The following is a 22,754-nucleotide window of genomic DNA, read 5'->3' on the forward strand; positions in this document are numbered from 1 at the left end:
TGCTAAAATCGGCGTAAAACCATATTCACTCACTCACTCACTTATAATGTATCTTTGGGATCCAGATTGGTTTGGTTTTAACAGTATTCCAGTAATATCACGGCGTGTCAGCTTGATGTCGAGCGAAAGCCCGAAGTGATGCAGGTCTTAGACGTCCCCCTTGGAAGTGGAAAGACGTGTATGTCTTCAGGATTTAGTGTCAAACCAAAAATTGATAGTACTGATGTGTTACCCTGACAGATTTCTTCCTCAGCGCAGCATTGACTTTATGTGACATTATTTGATCTTATACCACGTTCTTTGATCAACCAGTTAATGTATTGATGGATCATGTTATACCAAGAAATGGGGGAATACAATGCAAATTCATCATGTATATACTCGGCACATGTTCGCACTATAGAAAGTTTCAACGAGAGAACTCTGAGATTTCTAAAGCCCGTTAAAACATACAAAGGATACACATACGATTATAGCAGATAGCTTTAGCGTTAATGATAAATATATCTTAAAAAATAGAATTATGAATCAAGCAAAAGAAGCTCATCCAGCACGATAGCAAATCGAAACTGACTTCCGTTTTCAAAATTCTGTGTGGACATAACCCATTCTACGGACGCAGGCATCATCCAAATATAGCGTTAACCTGCATTCAAACGACAATCTCATCATTATACGAAAGAGATGGGTATGGATTAATGACACGTGTACACTCACAGTGAAATTGTTTGTGCCAACTAAAAACGTAGAAACAGTCTTTAAATATGATATTACACGCCCCATACTGGTCATACACGCATTATATTCAATAGTGTTATTATCTATTGTGGGAATATAACCCGTCGGTTTGACAATTGAAGGTCCTCCCGCCCTCGAGGGTCTAAGAAGGATTAATTGTCATATGGTTGGGAATAAACCGGTAGTTGGTAGTAATATTCATGTTTGTAAACAGGGTCTAAGAAGGATTAATTGTCATATGGTGGTAAATATACCGGTAGTTGGTAGTAATATTCATATGTTTGTAAACAGGGTCTAAGAAGGATTAATTGTCATATGGTGGTAAATATACCGGTAGTTGGTAGTAATATTCATATGTTTGTAAAGAAAGATTCACAACGACACAACAGACAACTTTCTTTCCTAGCATAATGATAGTGTAATATCAAGACCCATATTATTTTACAAGAGCAACAAATGACACAATTCATAAGTATTATAATGTAGGCATATTTTCAAACGCATTTGTGATCGAAAATAGTTTATCCTTGAAAAATATGTTTGGTTTTTTTTCCATCCATAACATAATCTTTTTCACGCTTCAACGAGAGTGTTCAAATTTAGAACAAACAAGTTCACCGAGTATATAACAGCTCCTTGTCATCCATTATGGAATTATGTGTTGAACAACGTTTTCCTTTCATTGATTATTTCTCCTGGCCATATTCGTCGTTCTTGATTATCAGAAATCTTCCCAGTGCAGCATTTATAACAGGATGAAGTATGATTAATTTTATTATATATGATATTTTAACTGAGTATTTAATTTTTTCTCTCAGTTTTACACGGTTATTTACAGTGTTAATGTAACCGGAGAGTCGTATCAAACATCAATGTTCACAATTCTGTTATTGATGTTAGGTTGTATTTCATGGACCCTGTGTTGCAGTTACACGAACACTTGGTATAATGCGTTCAATATTGTATTGGAAAAGGATTGGTATTTCAGAGTTGTTTTCGAACTTAGTTATTGATATTCGTTCTGCCCTACCGTACCAGGTTGTTCCAATACCCAATCACACAAACGCTATACATTTACAGCCGACCGTGTACCTACTGATCGTCAATTTATAGACGCACGCTGGTGAAATCAAGGCCATGACACGCCTAGGTAAACATTGTGTGTGAAGACGTAGCGTTAACATTGCGGTGAACCGTGTTTCACTATGTATAAGCTACATGTCAGTTGACCCAAGGTGATGTAACTGTGCACTGCGAATTCCGGAGCATCAGACAACTGGGCCACCAACAGCATGGTAAAAGAACAGAGACTGCATTGTCCGAGTCTACAGGCAATGATGAGTCCTGGTACACTGGACATAATGCATCATAGTACACTGGACATAATGCATCATAGTACACTGGACATAATGCATTATAATACACTGGTCATAATGCATCATAGTACACTGGTCATAATGCATCATAGTACACAGGACATAATGCATCATAGTACACAGGACATAATGCATCATAGTACACTTGACATAATGCATCATAGTACACTGGACATAATGCATCATAGTACACAGGACATAATGCATCATAGTACACTTGACATAATGCATCATAGTACACTTGACATAATGCATCATAGTACACTGGACATAATGCATCATAGTAAACTGGACATAATGCCTCAAAGTACACTGGACATAATGCATCATAGTACACTGGACATAATGCATCATAGTAAACTGGACATAATGCATCATGGTACACTGGACATAATGCATCATAGTACACTGGACATAATGCATCATAGTACACTGGACATAATGCATCATAGTACACTGGACATAATGCATCATAGTACCCTTGACATAATGCATCATAGTACACTTGACATAATGCATCATAGTACACTGGACATAATGCATCATAGTAAACTGGACATAATGCCTCAAAGTACACTGGACATAATGGATCATGGTACACTGGACATAATGCATCATAGTACACTGGACATAATGCATCATAGTACACAGGACATAATGCATCATGGTACACTGGACTTAATGCATCATAGTACACTGGAAATAATGCGTCATAGTACACAGGACATAATGCATCATGGTACACTGGACTTAATGCATCATAGTACACTGGACATAATGCATCATAGTACACTGGACATAATGCATCATAGTAAACTGGACATAATGCATTAAAGTACACTGGACATAATGCATGATAGTACACTGGACATAATGCATCATGGTACACTGGACATAATGCATCATGGTACACTGGACATAATGCATCATAGTACACTGGACATAATGCATCATAGTACACTGGACATAATGCATCATAGTACACTTGACATAATGCATCATAGTACACTGGACATAATGCATCATAGTACCCTTGACATAATGCATCATAGTACACTTGACATAATGCATCATAGTACACTGGACATAATGCATCATAGTAAACTGGACATAATGCCTCAAAGTACACTGGACATAATGGATCATGGTACACTGGACATAATGCATCATAGTACACTGGACGTAATGCATCATAGTACACAGGACATAATGCATCATGGTACACTGGACTTAATGCATCATAGTACACTGGACATAATGCATCATAGTACACTGGACATAATGCATCATAGTACACTTGACATAATGCATCATAGTACACTTGACATAATGCATCATAGTACACTGGACATAATGCATCATAGTGCACTGGACATAATGGATCATGGTACACTGGACATAATGCATCATAGTACACTGGACATAATGCATCATAGTACACAGGACATAATGCATCATGGTACACTGGACTTAATGCATCATAGTACACTGGACATAATGCATCATAGTACACTTGACATAATGCATCATAGTAAACTGGACATAATGCCTCAAAGTACACTGGACATAATGCATCATAGTACACTGGACATAATGCATCATAGTACACTTGACATAATGCATCATAGTACACTGGACATAATGCATCATAGTACCCTTGACATAATGCATCATAGTACACTGGACATAATGCATCATAGTACACTGGACATAATGCATCATAGTAAACTGGATATAATGCCTCAATGTACACTGGACATAATGGATCATAGTACACTGGACATAATGCATCATAGTACACTGGACATAATGCATCATAGTACACTGGACATAATGCATCATAGTACACTGGACATAATGCATCATAGTACCCTTGACATAATGCATCATAGTACACTTGACATAATGCATCATAGTACACTGGACATAATGCATCATAGTAAACTGGACATAATGCCTCAAAGTACACTGGACATAATGGATCATGGTACACTGGACATAATGCATCATGGTACACTGGACATAATGCATCATAGTACACAGGACATAATGCATCATGGTACACTGGACTTAATGCATCATAGTACACTGGACATAATGCATCATAGTACACTGGACATAATGCATCATAGTACACTTGACATAATGCATCATAGTACACTGGACATAATGCATCATAGTACCCTTGACATAATGCATCATGGTACACTGGACATAATGCATCATATTACACTGGACATAATGCATCATAGTACACTGGACATAATGCATCATAGTACACTTGACATAATGCATCATAGTAAACTGGACATAATGCCTCAAAGTACACTGGACATAATGGATCATGGTACACTGGACATAATGCATCATGGTACACTGGACATAATGCATCATAGTACACAGGACATAATGCATCATGGTACACTGGACATAATGCATCATAGTAAACTGGACATAATGCATTATAATACACTGGACATAATGCATCATAGTACACTGGACATAATGCATCATAGTACACTGGACATAATGCATCATGGTACACTGGACATAATGCATCATAGTACACTGGACATAATGCATCATAGTACACTGGACATAATGCATCATAGTACACTGGACATAATGCATCATGGTACACTGGACATAATGCATCATAGTACACTGGACATAATGCATCATAGTACACTTGACATAATGCATCATAGTACACTGGACATACTGCATCATGGTACACAGGACATATGTATCATTGTAGTATATTAGCCATAGTAGACGGGACATTTTGCATGATAGTAGATGGGCATTAATGAGACATAGTACACACTCACAGGTTGTAACGCTCTATAGTAAATGGTATTTTATGCAACATAGTTCACAGGTAATAGTGCGAGTTGTCCAGGGCTCTCAAGCCATAGTTGGACTGAATTGAGCCAAGAACAACACAAATCGTATACAGCAGGGAAGAGAGGCAGCATATCCAAATGAAGTGTGTGCAAATACGTCAAGGCACAATATCATATATACATTCCTCATAAATCATAAGGGGCACGGGTGGCCCAGTCGTCTAAGGCGCCGCGATTCGCTGTGCAGAGTTGCGTCCTTTGGACACGCCAGCAACCTATGATTGTGGGTTCGAATCCCGGTTCGCCCCAATTATGTTTGTAGGTTTGTCAGCACCATACCCGTGCTCGTGGGTTTCACCGAAGAGGTAAACGTCTGAGACCTGCATCACTTCGGGCTTTCCTCCCACATTAAGCCGACACGCCGCGATATAACTTGAATACTGTTAAAAGCGGCGTTAAACCCAACTCACTCACTCACTCACTCATAAATCATAAAGTCATTCTGAGGGTTATTTAATATGATTGACGTAACCAGAATAAGTGTTTGTAAGCATGCCCGTCAACTGCTATTTCAAGAATTCAATTCCCTTATACCACTCTCTTACCATTACCTACCCACCTCAAACGAGATCTCTGGAACGCATTCCAGCGACCTTGACCTTCATGAAATGTCACACAAAATCCTCAAAGCTTTAAAGGAGACATGCGACTAAATTGTTAAGATCTTAAACCATACCCATTCATGCTTAGGGAAAAAGATAACTGTGCTTAATCAATACAAATAAATTTATTCTGAAATTAAATAATGCATTTTTCATTACGTATTCATGAAGACATCTCGAACCCCGGACCTTACGCTCTCCGGGCGGACGCTGTGCCACTAGACCACGGAGGCGGTCCCACTCTTTATGAACCACAATTACCATTTTCTATTAGTATACATGGGGCGTCTTAATAATTGTAGACCCCTAAAGATCCGGGTCTTCAGCAACCAATGCTTGCCGTAAAAGGAGACTATGCTTGCCGTAAGTGGCGACTAACGGGATCGGGTGGTCAGGCTCGCTGACTTTGTTGATGTCATGTCATCGTATCCCAACTGCGCGGATCGATGCTCATGATGTCAATCACTGGATTATCTGGTCCAGACTCGATTATTTACAGGCGCCGTCATATAGCTGGAATATTGGAGTGCGGCGTTAAACAACAAACAAACAAACTTAATAATTGTCGCTTCTGATACAGTACTTCACACACAAGGTGAGGTGAGGTGAAATGGGCTTTAACGTCGCCTCCAAAATTAGTGCACTTATATAGCGACGTGCATGTACGTGTGTGTGTTTGTGTGGCTGCTTGTACTAGTCCGGACTGATGCCGATCTATGGTGCTAGCTCACTGAGATACCATGCCGCAGTTTAACATGATCACCCACTCAGTCACAGTATACTGACTCCGAGCCGACCAGTCCTTGTTCTAGCCCCTTAATGCCTAGCGCCAGACAGGGTAACAACAAGTATAATCTTTTAACGTCTTTTTGTATGACGCGGTCGGGGATCGAATCCCGGACCTTCCGCTCTCCGGGCGGACGCTCTACCAGTAGTCCACGGAGGCGGTCTACTTCACACACAAGAATAAAGATAACTGAATACCTAACAGAATCGCCTCTCTATTATTTCATCAATGACGTAAAGTACAGGGATGAAGTTTTGTGCTTACCAGGTTATACAGATAGGTGTGGATATTATAACCATCTGAAGTGACAACCACGTTAGAAAGGTGTTTTGAGCGACGGACCAGGGCCCACTTGCACAAAGCGATATTAGCGCTAAGATAATCGTAACTCCCATAGGTTTACAATAGTCGTAGCGCTAAGATCGCTTTGTGCAAGTGGGCACTGGTGAGTTAGTATTTAAATGAAACCATTGAAGAAAAGTATTAAAGAACCCTTAAACTTATCTTTGTCTCGAATTCTTCCCATATACGCGTAATAGAAGCCTCAGTTAATATATAACACTAAGGCGTCGAGTCCTTGCTTACGTCATTAACACCACAATATGTAATCTCTAGATATTCAGGTTTAGAATTCAGCAAAAAATGTTTACAATGTATTTTATTGATGTCATTGCAGCCCCTCACTATAGCAACATCTGAGACAATAACCTGATACAACGTCACATGGCAGTCGCTGTTAGTTGACGGCATGGCCGCGCATACTTGTGATTATAAAACATGAGTTTGCTATTGATTCGCGATATGAAGATAGAGAACAATTTGGAACCTCAGTCCGGTGCTGTTTGAAAGATTAATCGACCCTGCTGATCGCGAGTGGGACTTCCAGATAAAGAGCCTTACATGTTCATGGAATAGCTTTTAGGGCGCACGGCGATTAGGTTCGCCACACTCCAAGTATAATAACCGAGATGATGCGGTATGAGTATATTCCATTCATAGAATAGGATCGAAAGCATGTGGAATATTGATATTCTGTAATGGGAGAACATACAACACCATATTTTGCTCCTGGGGAATCATAACGTTCATGGACACTTTGAACTGCATGCGTGAAATATTATTTGACAAGGAATGAGTGAGTATGGTTTTACGTCGCTTTTAGAAATATTCCAGCAATATTAAGGCAGGGGACACCGGTAAATGGGCTTCACATAGTGTACCCATGTCGGGGAATCGAACCCGGGTCTTCGGCGTGACGAGCCAACACTTTAACCACTAGGTTACCCCCACCGTCCCTATTTGGCAAGGAAATGTCTATTACCCATATTGATGCAGTAAACATGGCAAACTTTAAGTTTGAAACAATAAAAGGACATGAGCAATGGAGGGTAAGTTATACCAATGTTTTTTTGTAGGGCCTGTCTAATATTCCAAACAGATAGTGACATCTTTTCATAAAAGTAATACTAGTCTTAGTTAGGTGGTATTTGCCGAGTAAATAATATGATGAATAGCACCAACGAATAGGTACATAGGAATTAAACGTCCAGTTGCACAGTAGGTGTATGTTCTGTCCTGACGCAGTATGTTTTGTCATATTTACATCGATGTCTCTGTATCACCATAACGCTTTGGTACAAGGGTCAAACTAGATCAGGAGGTCGGGCTCGATCACTCAGGGGAAAAAACACAGCTCATAATTTTGTGTAAATAAAAATACGCAATCTCCATCTGCTTGAAAAAAAATAGAGAGAGAGGGGGGGGGGGGGGGGGGGGGGGGGGGGCTATGCCTGTATGCCTCTAATAATCATTTCAAATCTTCCATTTCAAGAGGCCTGTTGGCAATTGTTGGACCATTCTTTTATCAGAAGGTTGAAGGGAGGCGATGCCAGAAAGGTTTGCTACAAATGTGTGATAAAACGAGTCCAAATCTAAGAAATGATACACGTCATGGGCATTTCTAGAGGGTGGGATCTCTGTGACTGAATCTAGGGATCAACAAAGATGCCATCTTTGCCGAAGATATTCCCTAAGTAGGTGAACCGCCTCCGTGGTCTTGTGGTAGAGCGTCCACCCGGAGAGCGGAAGGTCCAGGGTTCGATCCCGGGCCGCGTCATACAAAAAGACGTTAAAAGATTGTACTTGTTGTTACCCTGTCTGGCGCTCGGCATTAAGGGGCTAAAACAAGGACTGGTCGGCTCGGAGTCAGTATACTGTGTCTGATAGAGGTATTCATGTTAAACTGCGGCATGGTATCTCAGTGAGCTAGCACTATAAATCGGCATCAGTCCTGACTAGTACAAGCAGCCACACACACATATACACGTGCATGCACGTCGCTATATAAGTGCAATAATCTTGGACGCGACGTTAAACCCAATTTCACCTCACCTCACCTAAGTAGGTGACTTGTTTTGTCACAAACTTAGATTTGCTTGCTTTCAGAATGAGTCCTGCTTCTTTGATATTTTGGAATACAGTCAAATGTTCCTAAATGTTTTAGAGTATATTATATCATCTACATACATTAATATGAAACGCCATTTCATTTATGTATTGCCTCTGAAATGGTTTGCTTAAATGCCATAGGACTATTTTGAGGCCAAAAGAGAAGCGATTCCATCCAAAAATACCAGCGGGTATAATTAAGGCTGACTTTTGTTTTGCATGTGGATGAAGTGGTATTTGCCAAAAGCCACTAGCACAATCAAGCACACTAAACATATTTGCAGAGGGGGTAGAGGGAAAAATATAGGTTTGGTAACTGCATTGAGGCGTCTATAATCTGCGGCAAAGCGGTAGTAGCCATCACGTTTTTTAACTATGACAATGGGAGAGTGCCATGCAGAAGAACTAGGCTGAATGATATTGGCTTTAAACATTTTTTGCACATGTCTGAAACATTCTTCCCTAATGGGTGCGTTTTGCCTGTAAAAAAGGAGTCTAATGGGCCTGGTGTCACCTGTTTCTATTGTAAGTGAGTGTGTCCCAATTCTGACCAATCTGAGGCAAAGACTGATCTTGGTGATTGCAAAAATGCACTTTCAATATTTTTTGCTTTTGGGGACAAAAGCCCCACGACGTTCAAGCGTCGACGTTTGCAACACTATTTGGGGTTTGGACCCAACCTGTCCAACTTTCAGTTTGGTTTCTTTTTCTCATCTACGCTACTAATGTCCATTATGCACATCATAATTAGTAACTGAAAAGTACATTCCTTCAGTAGATGATAGGACAAACAAGTTGACTGAGTATTGCCACACAAGGTGCCCCCAAATCCTTTATTGTACTGCTAAAAAAAATATCAGGTCTCTTTTTCAGAAGAAAATAAATCTCAGCCCCTAAAACTGAAGAAGAAAGAAACATGACTCTACCCCAAAAACCCACCCAGGGATGCCGACCACGCGATCCTGTTAGTCTTCTCTTTCGACAAGAGTGGGTTGATGAAGAGTAATTCTAACCCAGATGTTCATGGCGGAATTTTCTTTCGAAACACCAACAACGTCGTTAGCGTGACGTACACTCTTAGATGTTGTGATTTTGATTTGCAAAACGTGTAATGATACCTTTCTGTTAGTTGTTTTAAAAGACTACATTGTGTGTGATTGTTCATTCAAAACATGATATCAAGAAACTTTCTTGATACTGTACAAAGTTCCCAGAATGGTGTATACCTGATTTAAGTATAAATGTTTTATTATTGTATGTAAAAGGGCGATATGACAGGCCGCGAAATATAAGCTTTTCGATCATTTCACTCGGGTTCTTTGATGCAGTATATCATGCTGTCGTATCCTGCACAAGCTACCCAAATCACTAAATAGTTGAAGCACAGTATTAGAAAACATAATATCGCTGTGTGTGTTCTGGTAAACCTGCTGCTTCACCTAACGTGAAAGACTTTACCAAAAGCATCACTCCTCCCTGACACTCTCATTCTCATGCAATGGTACCAAAGTTCTGTCGTTCTTTTATAGTGGGCGAGTGAGTTTGTTTGGTTAAACACGCTTTTGAACAAATCTTTAGTTTCATATGGGCGTGTCACCTTGATATGCAGGTCTTAAACGTTCACCACGTGAAAACCCATTGGAACGCCTTTGGTGCTGACAAACCTAGACGCATAATCCGGGCGAATCTGGAATTCGAACCACGGATCATTGCACCACGAGTTGCGGCGCCATATTCAATGTCAGCAAGACGTTTCCATACGTTTTCATTCGAATCCCGCAAACGATATAAAACAAATACTATGTCCTCAGGTGTGACACACCCAAAAATTGTTATTCTGTATTTTCTGAAAATAATGTGTTTTGGAGAGTCAGAGAAACAAACGTCACGAAGCATCTTGAAGAACAATCCAATCAGTTTGATGAGCAGGCTGCATACTTCCTGGTCATTAGCTTCCACATTATATGGCTGAGTAATGTTTAAAACAAGGTCCTTTGAGCACTTATTTGGGGGTATCGTCTAGGATTTGTTGTGTAAATTTGTTGCACTTATCGGTGTATCGTCTAGGATTTGGGGCGCTTATTGGGGGTATCGTCTAAAATTTGGTGCATTATTTAGGTAAAATCTAGGTTGGGGCACTTATCGGTGTATCATGTAGGATTTGGGGGTAATGTCTAGGATTTGGGCATTTATATGTGGTGTCGTCGAGGATTTGGGGCACTTACTTGGGGTATCATCTAGGTTTGGGGGCATTTATATGGAGATCAACTAGGATTGGAGACACTTACTTGGGCATTGTCTATGTTTGGGATGCCTAATGGTGGTATCATCTAGGATTGGGGGCGCTAACTTGGGCATCATCTAGGTTTGGGACGCATAATGGTGGTATCATCTAGGATTGGGGGCGCTAACTTGGGCATCATCTAGGTTTGGGGCGCATAATGGTGGTATCATCTAGGATTGGGGGCGCTAACTTGGGCATCATCTAGGTTTGGGGCGCATAATGGTGGTATCATCTAGGATTGGGGGCGCTAACTTGGGCATCATCTAGGTTTGGGATGCCTAATGGTGGTATCATCTAGGATTGGGGGTGCTTATATGGGTATCGTCTAGGATTGGGGTGCTTACTTGGGCATAACGCCCTCCGAAATGTCAGTTTCATTTTGTATATTATGCTGACATGCTAATATGTATGATGACTTTGTTGCAGTAAAATAATGCGTCTTCGTACACGTATGAATTTTTAATAAAATTACCATAAATGTCATACGCGACACCTATCATAAATGTTGATAATACCTCCCCGGAAGTTGTCAAATCTGAAAAAAATGTTTTGTAATGTTTCAGAGTAGTCTCTTTTCTGTCAACAAAGGACGTGTGGAAAATTGTTTTCCTGATACTGCCGCTATTACACAGTACCAATGCCAACGAAATTTGACGCTTCGTGTGCTGGAAACTACAAAACAAATCGATAGCAGACAATGGAATCAGGGCTTACACAAGTTGAATTTGATCTGTTACATTGTAAGAGAATGTTGAAACTATAACACCGATACACATACCAACTGCCTAGCCTGCTTATTCAGATCAGTCCAGTTCAATAAAATTGTCAATCCCTTGACAACGCACGTCTGCGTAGATATGTTTAAATAGCATTGTGGAGCTGCCTTATGACGCCATTTTGAAAATGCTAACACATTTCATTTTATCCCAAACTATGTGTTTGAAGCCCGATGAAACAGGAATTGATGATTCCACAGTCCAATTTTAATCGTGGCACCCGATACGACTGGCCACCATCCAATTAGAGATGATTAATTAATATACAGTCATTAGTGTGATACCATTAACAAGGAACCTTAAGAAAACACACGGGAATGTGAACATGTGACAGAGTACAAACAATTGAAAACGACAAAAGGATAAACGCATTTCATCAGACATGGATTACTGCAACGATGGTTCTGTTCGAACAAGAACGAAGCCATGCATGACAATCAACTGAAGATGACAAGGAAAGTCTTTCGGGTAGTGCTCACGTGGTTCAAACTGTTGTAGACGTATTCTGATGTCCAAATACGGACTGTCTGTGAAACTTGACCTGCGTTTCTGTAAGGTTGTTTTTACCGGGACTTCATATTTGACTGTGTCACATATCTATGTAGGCTACAAATTGACGTTGGCCTCCATTATGGTAAGAGAGAGGTTTGACCCACTATTCGACATTTTTACAAACTGTTTAATCCTGTCACAAGTCTGGGAGTTATTATCCAAAACGTGCATGTACTGCCAACGTTGATTTGAAAAGGCACGTATGCGTGTGCGTGTGCGTGTGCGTGTGCGTGTGCGTGTGCGTGTGCGTAACGTTCTTAATTGAATTGATTTCGGTAGACTTAAGTCAAACTTGAGCTTTGTTGACATTTATCTTGTCAAAGTTATCATCCGTTATATCAGGCTGTTTCGGCTACGGGCACTAGACATGTAAGCTTCCAATATCAACTTCCAGTTAACTCTCAGCTATCGCATGTGATTCATCATTTTTTCTGGCAAGTCATGCACCATTACTAGTTCAAATTCCATCACTATTCCTTCACGTTTTTACCAGGAAACAAATACACTGAAAGGAGTATGAGCGCCACGCAACTGTTGGTGGGGTGAAATGGGGTTTAACGTCGCGTCCAAGATTATTGCACTTACATAGTGACGTGTTTTGTGTGTGTGGTTGTTTGTACTAGTCCGGACTGATGCCGATTTATAGTGCTAGCCCACTGAGATACCACGTCGCATTTTAACATGACTACCCCACTCAGACAATGTATACTGACTCCGAGACGACCAGCCCTTCTTATAGCCCCTTAATGCCGAGCGCCAGACAGGATAACAACAAGTATCATCTTTTAACGTCTTTTGGTATGACGCGGCCGGAGATCGAACCCCGGACCTTCCGCTCTCCTGGCGGACGCTCTACCACTAGATCAGGGAGGCAGACCGCCGCGCAACTGTAAAGGCCACAGATTGCGTTCCAGCTGCGTTGATTACAGAACCATTAATACCGGCATTGATACTAGATTCTCTGAATGGACCAATGTCCACTGTAGCTCGGCATTAACTAAGGAATAGTGGAAGGTCCTTTTGAACGTCTATAAGATCATATTCGGACAAACATTGATATGTATTGTAGACGACACTTGTGATCACAACCTATGGACATTGTCTGCAGGTTGTCTTCATACTAATATTCATGTGTCTCGATATCTTGCTGGCCAGAACTACTTTCCGCCACCTACGACCATAGTATACTCTTGTAAATTTAACATTGAAAATGTCGTCATTCCAAAATTACGTGAGGGAGAACTATTTTCTTGACTGAGATGTCGTAGCACATGACGTCGCACCGAGTGTACAGTGACCTCGACCTTCAGCCGATAGAGTGGAACATACCCACACGGGGTTATTCATGCAACTATGAGGGGCGGTCGGGTAGCCTAGTATTTAAAGCGTTCGTTCGTAACCTCGAAGACCCGGACTCGATTACCAACATGGGTAAAATGTGTGAAGCCCATTTCTGGTGTCCCACGCTGTCATATTGCTGAAAAATAGCTAAACGCGGCGTAAAACCATACTCACTCACTCACTGTAAATATGAATTTTAATACTATGAAATGGAAAAGTATAAATACCCCTGTCGGTTTGCAGTCTTGTTATATAATACAATCACAAATGCAAAACTCAACATGGAAAAATAGAAAGTATAACTAAGATTCATCTAATTTTTAGTGAAGTACACTAGACTTGATTCGATTCTACATATCATTTTTATCATTTGTGCTTTGTTTACTACAGTCATGCGCCGTACTGATTGGGTATGACACAAGCGAGTCTAAGGGAAGAGAACTCCACTATAATGATTATATATTATATAACATTAAGGAAATAAGAATTGTTTGAATTATCAAAATACACACCAAAACGTTTGACATATCATTCTGCATAGTTGAAATGTCGAAAATGACAAGGTTTACGTTCAATGTCAGGAAATACGGACAACGCACCACGCCATAATCGCACTTGAATGTTTAGTTCAGATGTACTTCTCCGTTTCCTCTCATAAACGTCTTTCATCGCACTTCGTATAGTCGCAGATGAGTTCACGGGGGCCTGGTGACAAATCGTTGAAATGGTTAGTTCCGAGTCCGATACTAAAAGCGTGGCCAACATTGAAAGAACCTTAGCACCTATCAACCGTACTGAATAAGATATTCAAGAACTCTATACTTAACTGTAAGAACACTGTATGAGTTGCCTGTGCGTGATGCACGTGATATACACTCTTCAAAAAAACGAAACGCAAAGCCAGATTTGTGTGAGGTAGGAAAATACATTTATACGAGGAACCGTACAAGGTATTGAGCCAAAATCTCGTGGAGAGAACACTTGGTGATTGTAGTCATCTCAGTTTTCGGTACATAGGAAAAGTCCAAGGTAAAAGTCAGCTACCCCCTTTGGATTGATTGAGTGAGTGAGTTGGGTTTAACGCCGCTTTGGCCGCAGATTGCACTGGATAAGGCCCAAACTTTTCCTGCCATGATGAGAGATATCCACCCACATCACAACGCTACCTCCAACAAACCTGTCAACTTCATGTACGCAGTTTCCGGCCTAACGTTCTTCCCGACGTCTGTCGACCCGTACTCTCCATCCCCTCGACGGAGGAGAAATCTTGATTCGTGGCTGAACCAGACATCTCTCCATCGCAGTTGAGGCCATGTCCTGTGTTGACGACACCAATGCAGTCGTTGTTGACGTTGTTATCGACTCATGTGACGCGTCGAACAGGACGTCTTGCTCGTAGATCTGCTGCTCTTAAACGGTTGTGTACGGTCTGTACGGAGAATCTGCGCAGTCCGGGTATTTGGGATGCGGTTTAGTCGGCTGTGGTCGTCTTTTCACGTAGGTGGCGCAGTCGGATGTAGCGATCTTGGGCGGGGGTGGTTACTCTTAGCCGAACACGTTTTGACCCATGCTGTTGAAACCGATCCTATAGCCTTATGATGGTGATGGGCGCTACATTGAAAACCCTGGCTACAGCTGATTTTCCTGACTTTAAGCGGCCTATGACGTTGTTGTTTTGCACTTCTGTTAATCTTGGCATGTTGTTGAACTGTTAGTGTTCGATTGACGCAGATGCCAGGCAATCAAAAACCCTGCACTTTAATACCGTTCATAGTGCTGCGTTTATCTCCGAATCGTACGTGTTTCCCGACTAATGGTTTGCATGTCCTTGTTGTGATCATTTTGATCCGGGAAATTTGTCACTGACACTATAACACATTAAACCTCTTCATTTTGCACCTATTACTTTTGCATTTTACTTTTATGGCCAAAAATATCTGTATTGCGTTTCTTTTCTTTTTAAGAGTATATATGTTCCCTGTGCCTACAGCTCGTGCATCTCGCTCTTTGACGACTTGGCATATGAAATGCACGTTACGAGGCTAATATACTGAACCGCGAAAGAAACGTCACATGGATAGATATATGAGAAACCTTATTTGTCCAAACACTGTAAACATACTTTGAGACATATTAAAAAGATGAAACTTGGCAAAACTGATCATCAAGGTTGAAAATAAAGTGTCAAATGTTCTTATAGTGAAACACGACACTAGTCTCTGAGAAAATGGCATCACAAGTAAGTGTCTCGTGTGTCAACCATGTTCATTGATGACTGCCGTGCAACGTCGATACATGGAATGGATGAGGCGGTTGATGAAGGCCATTTGCACTTGAGCCCACACTCTGAGGAACGCCTGACGCAGTTTAGCTGCAGTTGTCGGCCTCGGTCGGACGTCATTCAGCCGTCTTTGAATCTCGTCCCACAGGTGCTCAATGGGAATTAAATCTGGACTGAGGGCAGGCCACTGCATGGTTCTGATGCCATTCTGCTGGAGGAAGTCTCTTGTTGCTCTCGCAGTGTGGGCACAGGCGTTATCATGCTGAAACTCGTGGTTGCGGCGACGTGCCAAATGAGGTATGGCGTGTGGTCTCAAGACTTGATCAATGTACCGAGCTGCTGTGACACCATTGCCTCTCCCTGGACCGATGTTTTGGAAGACAACAGGGCCTACCCTCTGTGAAAGACCAATTCTACCCCACACCATGATGCTCGGACCACCCCACGAGTCTCTCTCAACAACACAAGCATCCGTATAACGTTCCCCACGGCGTCGCCAGATTCTCTCTTTGCAATCTGCTGTTGAGATACAGTAACGGCTCTCGTCTGAGAAGGGGACTCTTCTACACTGCTGGTGGCGCCAATGCTGAAGACGGTCCCGGCGAAGACGTGGTGTCAGAATGGGTCCTCGGTGGGGCCTGTGACAGTGGAGGTACCTGCTCACAATCGTCGACGCACGGTGTCCGCACTAATGTGTCGCTGGTGTGTCCCCATGGTCGGGTCAAGCTGTTTCCGCAGCAGTAACAAAGCGATCTTGAAGATGCTGTCGCACAATCTGACGATCCTGACGTCGGGGTGTGACCCTTGGTCTTCCACTACGTGGTCTGTCATCTGTAGTGTTGGTGGTCTGGTACTATTGCTGAAGCCTGTATATGGTCCTTACGTGGACTTGAAATGCATTGGCCACTTTCCGGGCGGTTTGTCCAGCTTGCAATTGTCCAAGGGCTTGGTGTCGCTGATTTCTTGCCAATCTTGGCATGTGGTAGCAATTCAATAACGAATGAATGTTATCCGATCTGCTTGGATTTTTATAGGGCAAGAAATGGGGGAACGTATGTGCATTTCAATTTGCACGGAACATACGTCATCGGGTTACCATGGCCGTTTTATTGTCATCTGCACTGTTTTTTTATCATCAAATTTCATTTTTCCGGACAAGGTAATGTTAAATTTTAGAAACATTGACAGAAACTACCCAGATATGTAAATGACAACTTTTCATGCAATGCTACTTGGGATGACGTTTCTTTTGCGGTTCAGTATATATACTAGCGGTAAAAAAATTAATCATAAAAAAATCATATAAAAATAAAACTGCCATGGACTTTTTAGAATCATGCTGATTATCACATGTACAAACACTGTCAAGATTACCCATCTTCACCCTGGAATTGCACGTGCATCCGGTCATTACATCCATAAAATTAATTCCATGAGTAAGAAATTCGTCACACATCCACAGTACACACGGGGTCAATTGAAACACAGAGTATATCGCTGAGGTGTATTAACAGTGAAACGCAACTTATTAACGACCAAACCTAGTACACGTTATGACAGGCCAAAAATGAGCGGTTGGGTGCAGTTGGAATGCTTGAAACTTGAATTGCACAAAACGTTGTTGCTAGGCGTTTTGGTGTTCATCGTAACACCATACAATCACTCTGGGGTCAGTGATGGACGTCACATCAGCAAGATAATCCTACCCGTCTGGTTCGCCTGCGAAATCGGTTTCAGACTGTAATTTTGACTGCCCGCAGCATTCCTGACTTACATCCGATTAGTGCAAGAATTGTGAGAAATCGATTACGAGAGCATAACATCCGACCTCTACATCCAGTTGTACTGCCACGTCATCAAACTGCACGCCTGGCATGGTCAAGACAACATATGTGGTTCATGACGCCCGATTGAACGTTACGCTGACGCGTGTTGTTCAACGTTCTGCATTCGGTGGGCGGAGTGTAATGATGTTGGGAGGCATCACAGAACCCTTCTTGTGGTCATCGATGGCAATTTGACATGTGTTCGGTACCGTGACGAAGCTATCCATCCTCACGTCGTCCCATCCCTCCAGAGTCATGGATGTCACATCATTTGATAGCAAGACCATGTACGCCCTAACGTTGCACCACGCTTGATCACAGACATCAATGGACAACAGAACATCCTAAAACTCCGTTGGTCGGATGTTTCGCCAGATCTGTCACCCATCGAACCTGACATCCAGCCAGTCGGTGACATTGGTCCAGCTGCGACAGGGCTTGCTCCAGCAACTTGTTCCACAAAGCGATCTTAGTGCCAAGTTGGCCGTAACTCCCATACTTTATTATAGGCTTACGATCAACGTAGCACTAAGATCGCCTTGTGGAACAGGCCCCTCATCTGGATTGACGTGCCACAAGCCTTCCTCAATCGCCTGTGTCGTCAGCAAGGCGCCGTTGTCTAGCTTTTGTCACTGCTAATTTTGGTCATACCCGATACTGGTATATGAACTTGCACTTGACCTCCGCCACTTTTACCCTGAGAAATGACGTTTACAGAGGGCACATGTTGACACTGTCATGATGTATTCATGTTTCATGGTCATCAATATCGTTATGTTGCAAAATTGGATTTTTACGTTTATTTTGTATTTCCCATGACAGTCAATGATACACAGAAACATTTTTTCCGCTAGCATATACAATTCGTATTGGACCAACTCGAGCACATTTATCCATGACTTAAACATTATTTACCCATGTTAATGGGCCTATTATGAGCAAACATAGCCCTGATCAAGAAATTTTAATTTTAACGAAAAGCTTCCAAATCACACGTACAGAATACTATACTGAATAGATCACAAATATACCCGTGCATAAACGGGGGGTAGAATAGGTCTTCAGCAACCCATGCTTGCCGTAAAAGGCGACCATGCTTGTCGTAAGAGGCAACTAATGGGATCGGGTGGTCAGGCTCGCTGACTTGGTTGATGCATGTCATCGTATCCCAATTGCGTGGATCGATGTTCATGATGTCAATCACTGGATTGTCTGGTTCAGACTCAATTATTTACAGACAGCCGTCATATTGGAATATTGCTAAATGCGGCGTTAAACAACAAACGAACAAAGCATAAACGGATTAACTATTCGTCTTGATGTTAGTAAATATTCCACACGATTTCTTCAATGTCGCCGTGACAGAAGACAACATTCGTTAGCATTCGGATCTCCTTCGTGAAATTGTTCCATCATTGAGGTAAAATAAATGTTGAAAAAGAAGTTCCGTTATTTTCAAGTGGTGTTTAAAATCTCTATTTCCTCTCACAAACGTCTATGAACGGCACTTCGTAAATTCGCAGATACATGTAGGTGACTACGTACAGGTGAGTTCACGGGGACTGGTGACTAATCGTTGAAATGGTTAGTTCGAGTCCGATACTAAAAGCGGGGCCAACATTCAAAGATCTCCATTTCCTCTCACAAACGTCAATAAACGGCACTTCGTAAAGTCGCAGATAGGTGACTACGTACAGGTGAGTTCACGGGGACTGGTGACTAATCGTTGAAATGGTTAGTTCAAGTCCGACACTAAAAGCGCGGCCAACATTGAAAGATCTCCATTTCCTCTCACAAACGTCTATAAACGGCACTTCGTAAAGTCGCAGATAGGTGACTACGTACAGGTGAGTTCACGGGGACTGGTGACTAATCGTTGAAATGGTTAGTTCAAGTCCGACACTAAAAGCGCGGCCAACATTGAAAGATCTCCATTTCCTCTCACAAACGTCTATAAACGGCACTTCGTAAAGTCGCAGATAGGTGACTACGTACAGGTGAGTTCACGGGGACTGGTGACTAATCGTTGAAATGGTTAGTTCGAGTCCAATACTTAAAGCGGGGCCAACATTGAAAGAACCTCAGCACTTCTCAACATTGTCTTGATAACCGTATTTAAGAAGATAGTCAAGAACTCTATGCTTAACTGTAAGAACACTGCGTGAGTCGCCTGTGCGTCGAAACACGTTCTTTCGTGAAAATTGTTCCATCATCGAGGAAAATTTAAGGTTGAAAAAGAAGTTCCATCATTGTCAAGTCGTGCTTAACAGGTCAAAGGAACCATGTTTTAAAACGAGTGAGAGAGAGTGAGTTGGGTTTAACGCCGCTTTAAACTGGTATGAACCGTAGAGACGAAACAGATATAAGTGACCACAATATCGGTATAACAAATGTTATATTTGGATAACACTTTCTTAGTAAAGTACAGAATCTCGTACCTTTTTTAGTTGAGTGCCGTTCGGGATTCGAACCCACACTCCAAGAGTGATGCACATAATCGCCAGCACACAAAGGCAGCGACCGAGACTTCCACAAAAATGAAGGTCCGAGAACTGGTAGTCTACAGAATATCGGTACATTGTTCTCGGGTTATTCCCACCTTCCATCGGCCTTAATACATGAAAAGGGGTGGTAGGGTAGCCTAGTGGTTAAACGCGTTCACTCGTCACGCCGAAGACCCGGGTTCGATCCCCGACATGGGTACATTGTGTGAAGCTCATTTCTGGTGTCCCCCGCCGTGATATTGCTGGAATATTGCTAAAAGCGGCGTAAAACCATACTCACTCTCTCACACTGATACATGAAACAAATAAATGAAATAAGAAAAGCTTTGGCCTCATACGAAAAGTAAAACCGTCAGGTAAGTCCTCTGACGTTTGACGTTAAATATATAGTTTGATTCAAGCTGTCCGTTTTTATAGTGTTTGGCAATGAAATGTTTAGTTTCATAACGTATCTACAAATATAACCAAACTAAATTAAAACCATAAAATATGTAAAGATACAATGCATATATTCTAGCATAGGCATTAAGACCGACGTTGCATAGCGTTTCAAGATGGCGTCCGTGAAAGTCATGACTCGTGTTTGAGGCCTCTTGAAGCGGAGACAACACATACTAACTAACTCATAAATGTGTTACATCGTCTTGGATCGTTAAAGAGACTGGAATAAGCATCATAGACATGTGGTTAAGTGCATTACACTACGACCACGCCGATATGAGGTGTTCGGACATGTTACAGCATCCTTTACACATACAGTAAACTACGTTTATAACGAACACGCTTATAACGAACTGGCGGATATAACGAACTCTTTTTGGTCCCGTCCATGTGCTGTATATATGCTATATATACTAGTATATATGCTTATAACGAACTACGGTTATAACGAAAAGAAATTAGTGGTCCCTTCGAGTTCGTTATAACCGTAGTTTACTTTACATGATTAAAAAGATATGCTAATAAAATTGCAAGTATATTTTGCAACGTCATTTGGTGAGGCTTATAACTATAATATTGACTCATTTACCACTTTTGCATAATTGTTTAATTTATGTGAAATGAGTGTTCATTATGTCAGTTGTGCCGATATCACTCAGGAAATATGAAATATGTTAACCAAATTAAAAAAAATATATCTTCACTGTAACATAAACTCGTCACAGCAAAGCCAAAAAAGTAAATCAAGTCTTTATCTACGAAAGAAAAACGCGTAAAAGATTCCGGAGAAATTGCAAAGGTGGGGATGAAAAGGGTTTAACCGTATGTAAGTTGTTTGTGACGACTTTCTTCACGCCCTTGACACTAAGAAGGGTGAAGTTTGAAGAAGACTTAAACGAATAACAAAAACCTGATACAATCCTTAACTAAGGTGAAAATGTTACATGACAGTGAACAGTCACGGCAGTTAACTTGATGCTATATTCCTTCTCTCGACTTAAACAAGTTTCATCTTCAGTTTTTCAAAATAGTACATGAAACGATGGAATAATATTTGAGTACGTAAGAGTATTTACCTGAGTTTGTAAGAGCTGCAAAGACGAAGAACAAGACCATTAACGGCCCCGTCCCTTTACGACGAGCCATGTTTGTCACTGAACGAGTCTCGGCGCGAGCGTCAGCAGATCTCGTTCCCTACTGACACTCACGGGTGAAGCGAACCTCGTCAAACTAACGATTTTTCCCCATAGATCAGATCAATACGTCATATTCTGTTCATTATCTTAACAAGAGCCTGTTAATTTTTCAAACAGTCTCTCTAAACAATAGGAAAGTTATAACGCTGTTCGGCCAAGCGTTCATAACCAATAAGAGACTTGCGCGGGACCAAAGAAGACGCTACAAGGCATTGTGTAGCTAGCTTCATATAAACAACAAGGAACAATACATCGCTATCTCGTTCGATAGGGGAAAGAATCGATCCTGTATTTTCACTCACGATGTCGTCTATTGTTTAAGTTATCATTTATAGATGTTACTTCTAACGCTAGGAAACATGTGTATAACTTCAGAGGGTGTCACTGGTAAACTGCGTCTCAAGTCGGTATTGACATTCTCTCGGTTCTTCAGTGCGTTTAGAACATCTTGTGTACGAGAAAAGAAAGAGGACATCAATACTTGAAGCTGGTTTTGACAGTTTATCTTGCATAACAAAAGCACATCTTATGAAAGCAATATTTCGTTGACAGTTGTTTTAAGTGACTACAAGCGTCAAAAGGTCAGAAATTACATTTAAGGAACCACTCGTAGCCATTCCACGGACAAATATGTTCTCGTGCATATAAACCTTTCTTTAAAAAATTAGGCACCATTGACTTTAAAAAGAAGGATTC

The 22,754-nt window shown here is 41.4% G+C and overlaps 1 protein-coding gene across 1 annotated transcript in view; it reads right to left on the bottom strand.

Annotated features, from left to right (window-relative positions):
• The window catches only part of LOC124132273, a 58,923-nt gene extending 36,852 nt beyond the window's left edge, over nucleotides 1-22,071 (bottom strand). The window contains exon 1 of the mRNA XM_046496124.2: nucleotides 21,939-22,071. Within this exon, the coding sequence (XP_046352080.2) occupies nucleotides 21,939-22,008 (70 nt within the window). The 5' untranslated portion in view covers nucleotides 22,009-22,071. The remainder of the gene's footprint in view (nucleotides 1-21,938) is intronic.
• Nucleotides 22,072-22,754: the final 683 nt, after the last annotated feature.

Source organism: Haliotis rufescens, unplaced genomic scaffold (assembly GCF_023055435.1).
Source record: "Haliotis rufescens isolate VD_foot unplaced genomic scaffold, xgHalRufe1.0.p SCAF_20, whole genome shotgun sequence".
In the NCBI taxonomy this organism is placed as follows: domain Eukaryota; kingdom Metazoa; phylum Mollusca; class Gastropoda; order Lepetellida; family Haliotidae; genus Haliotis; species Haliotis rufescens.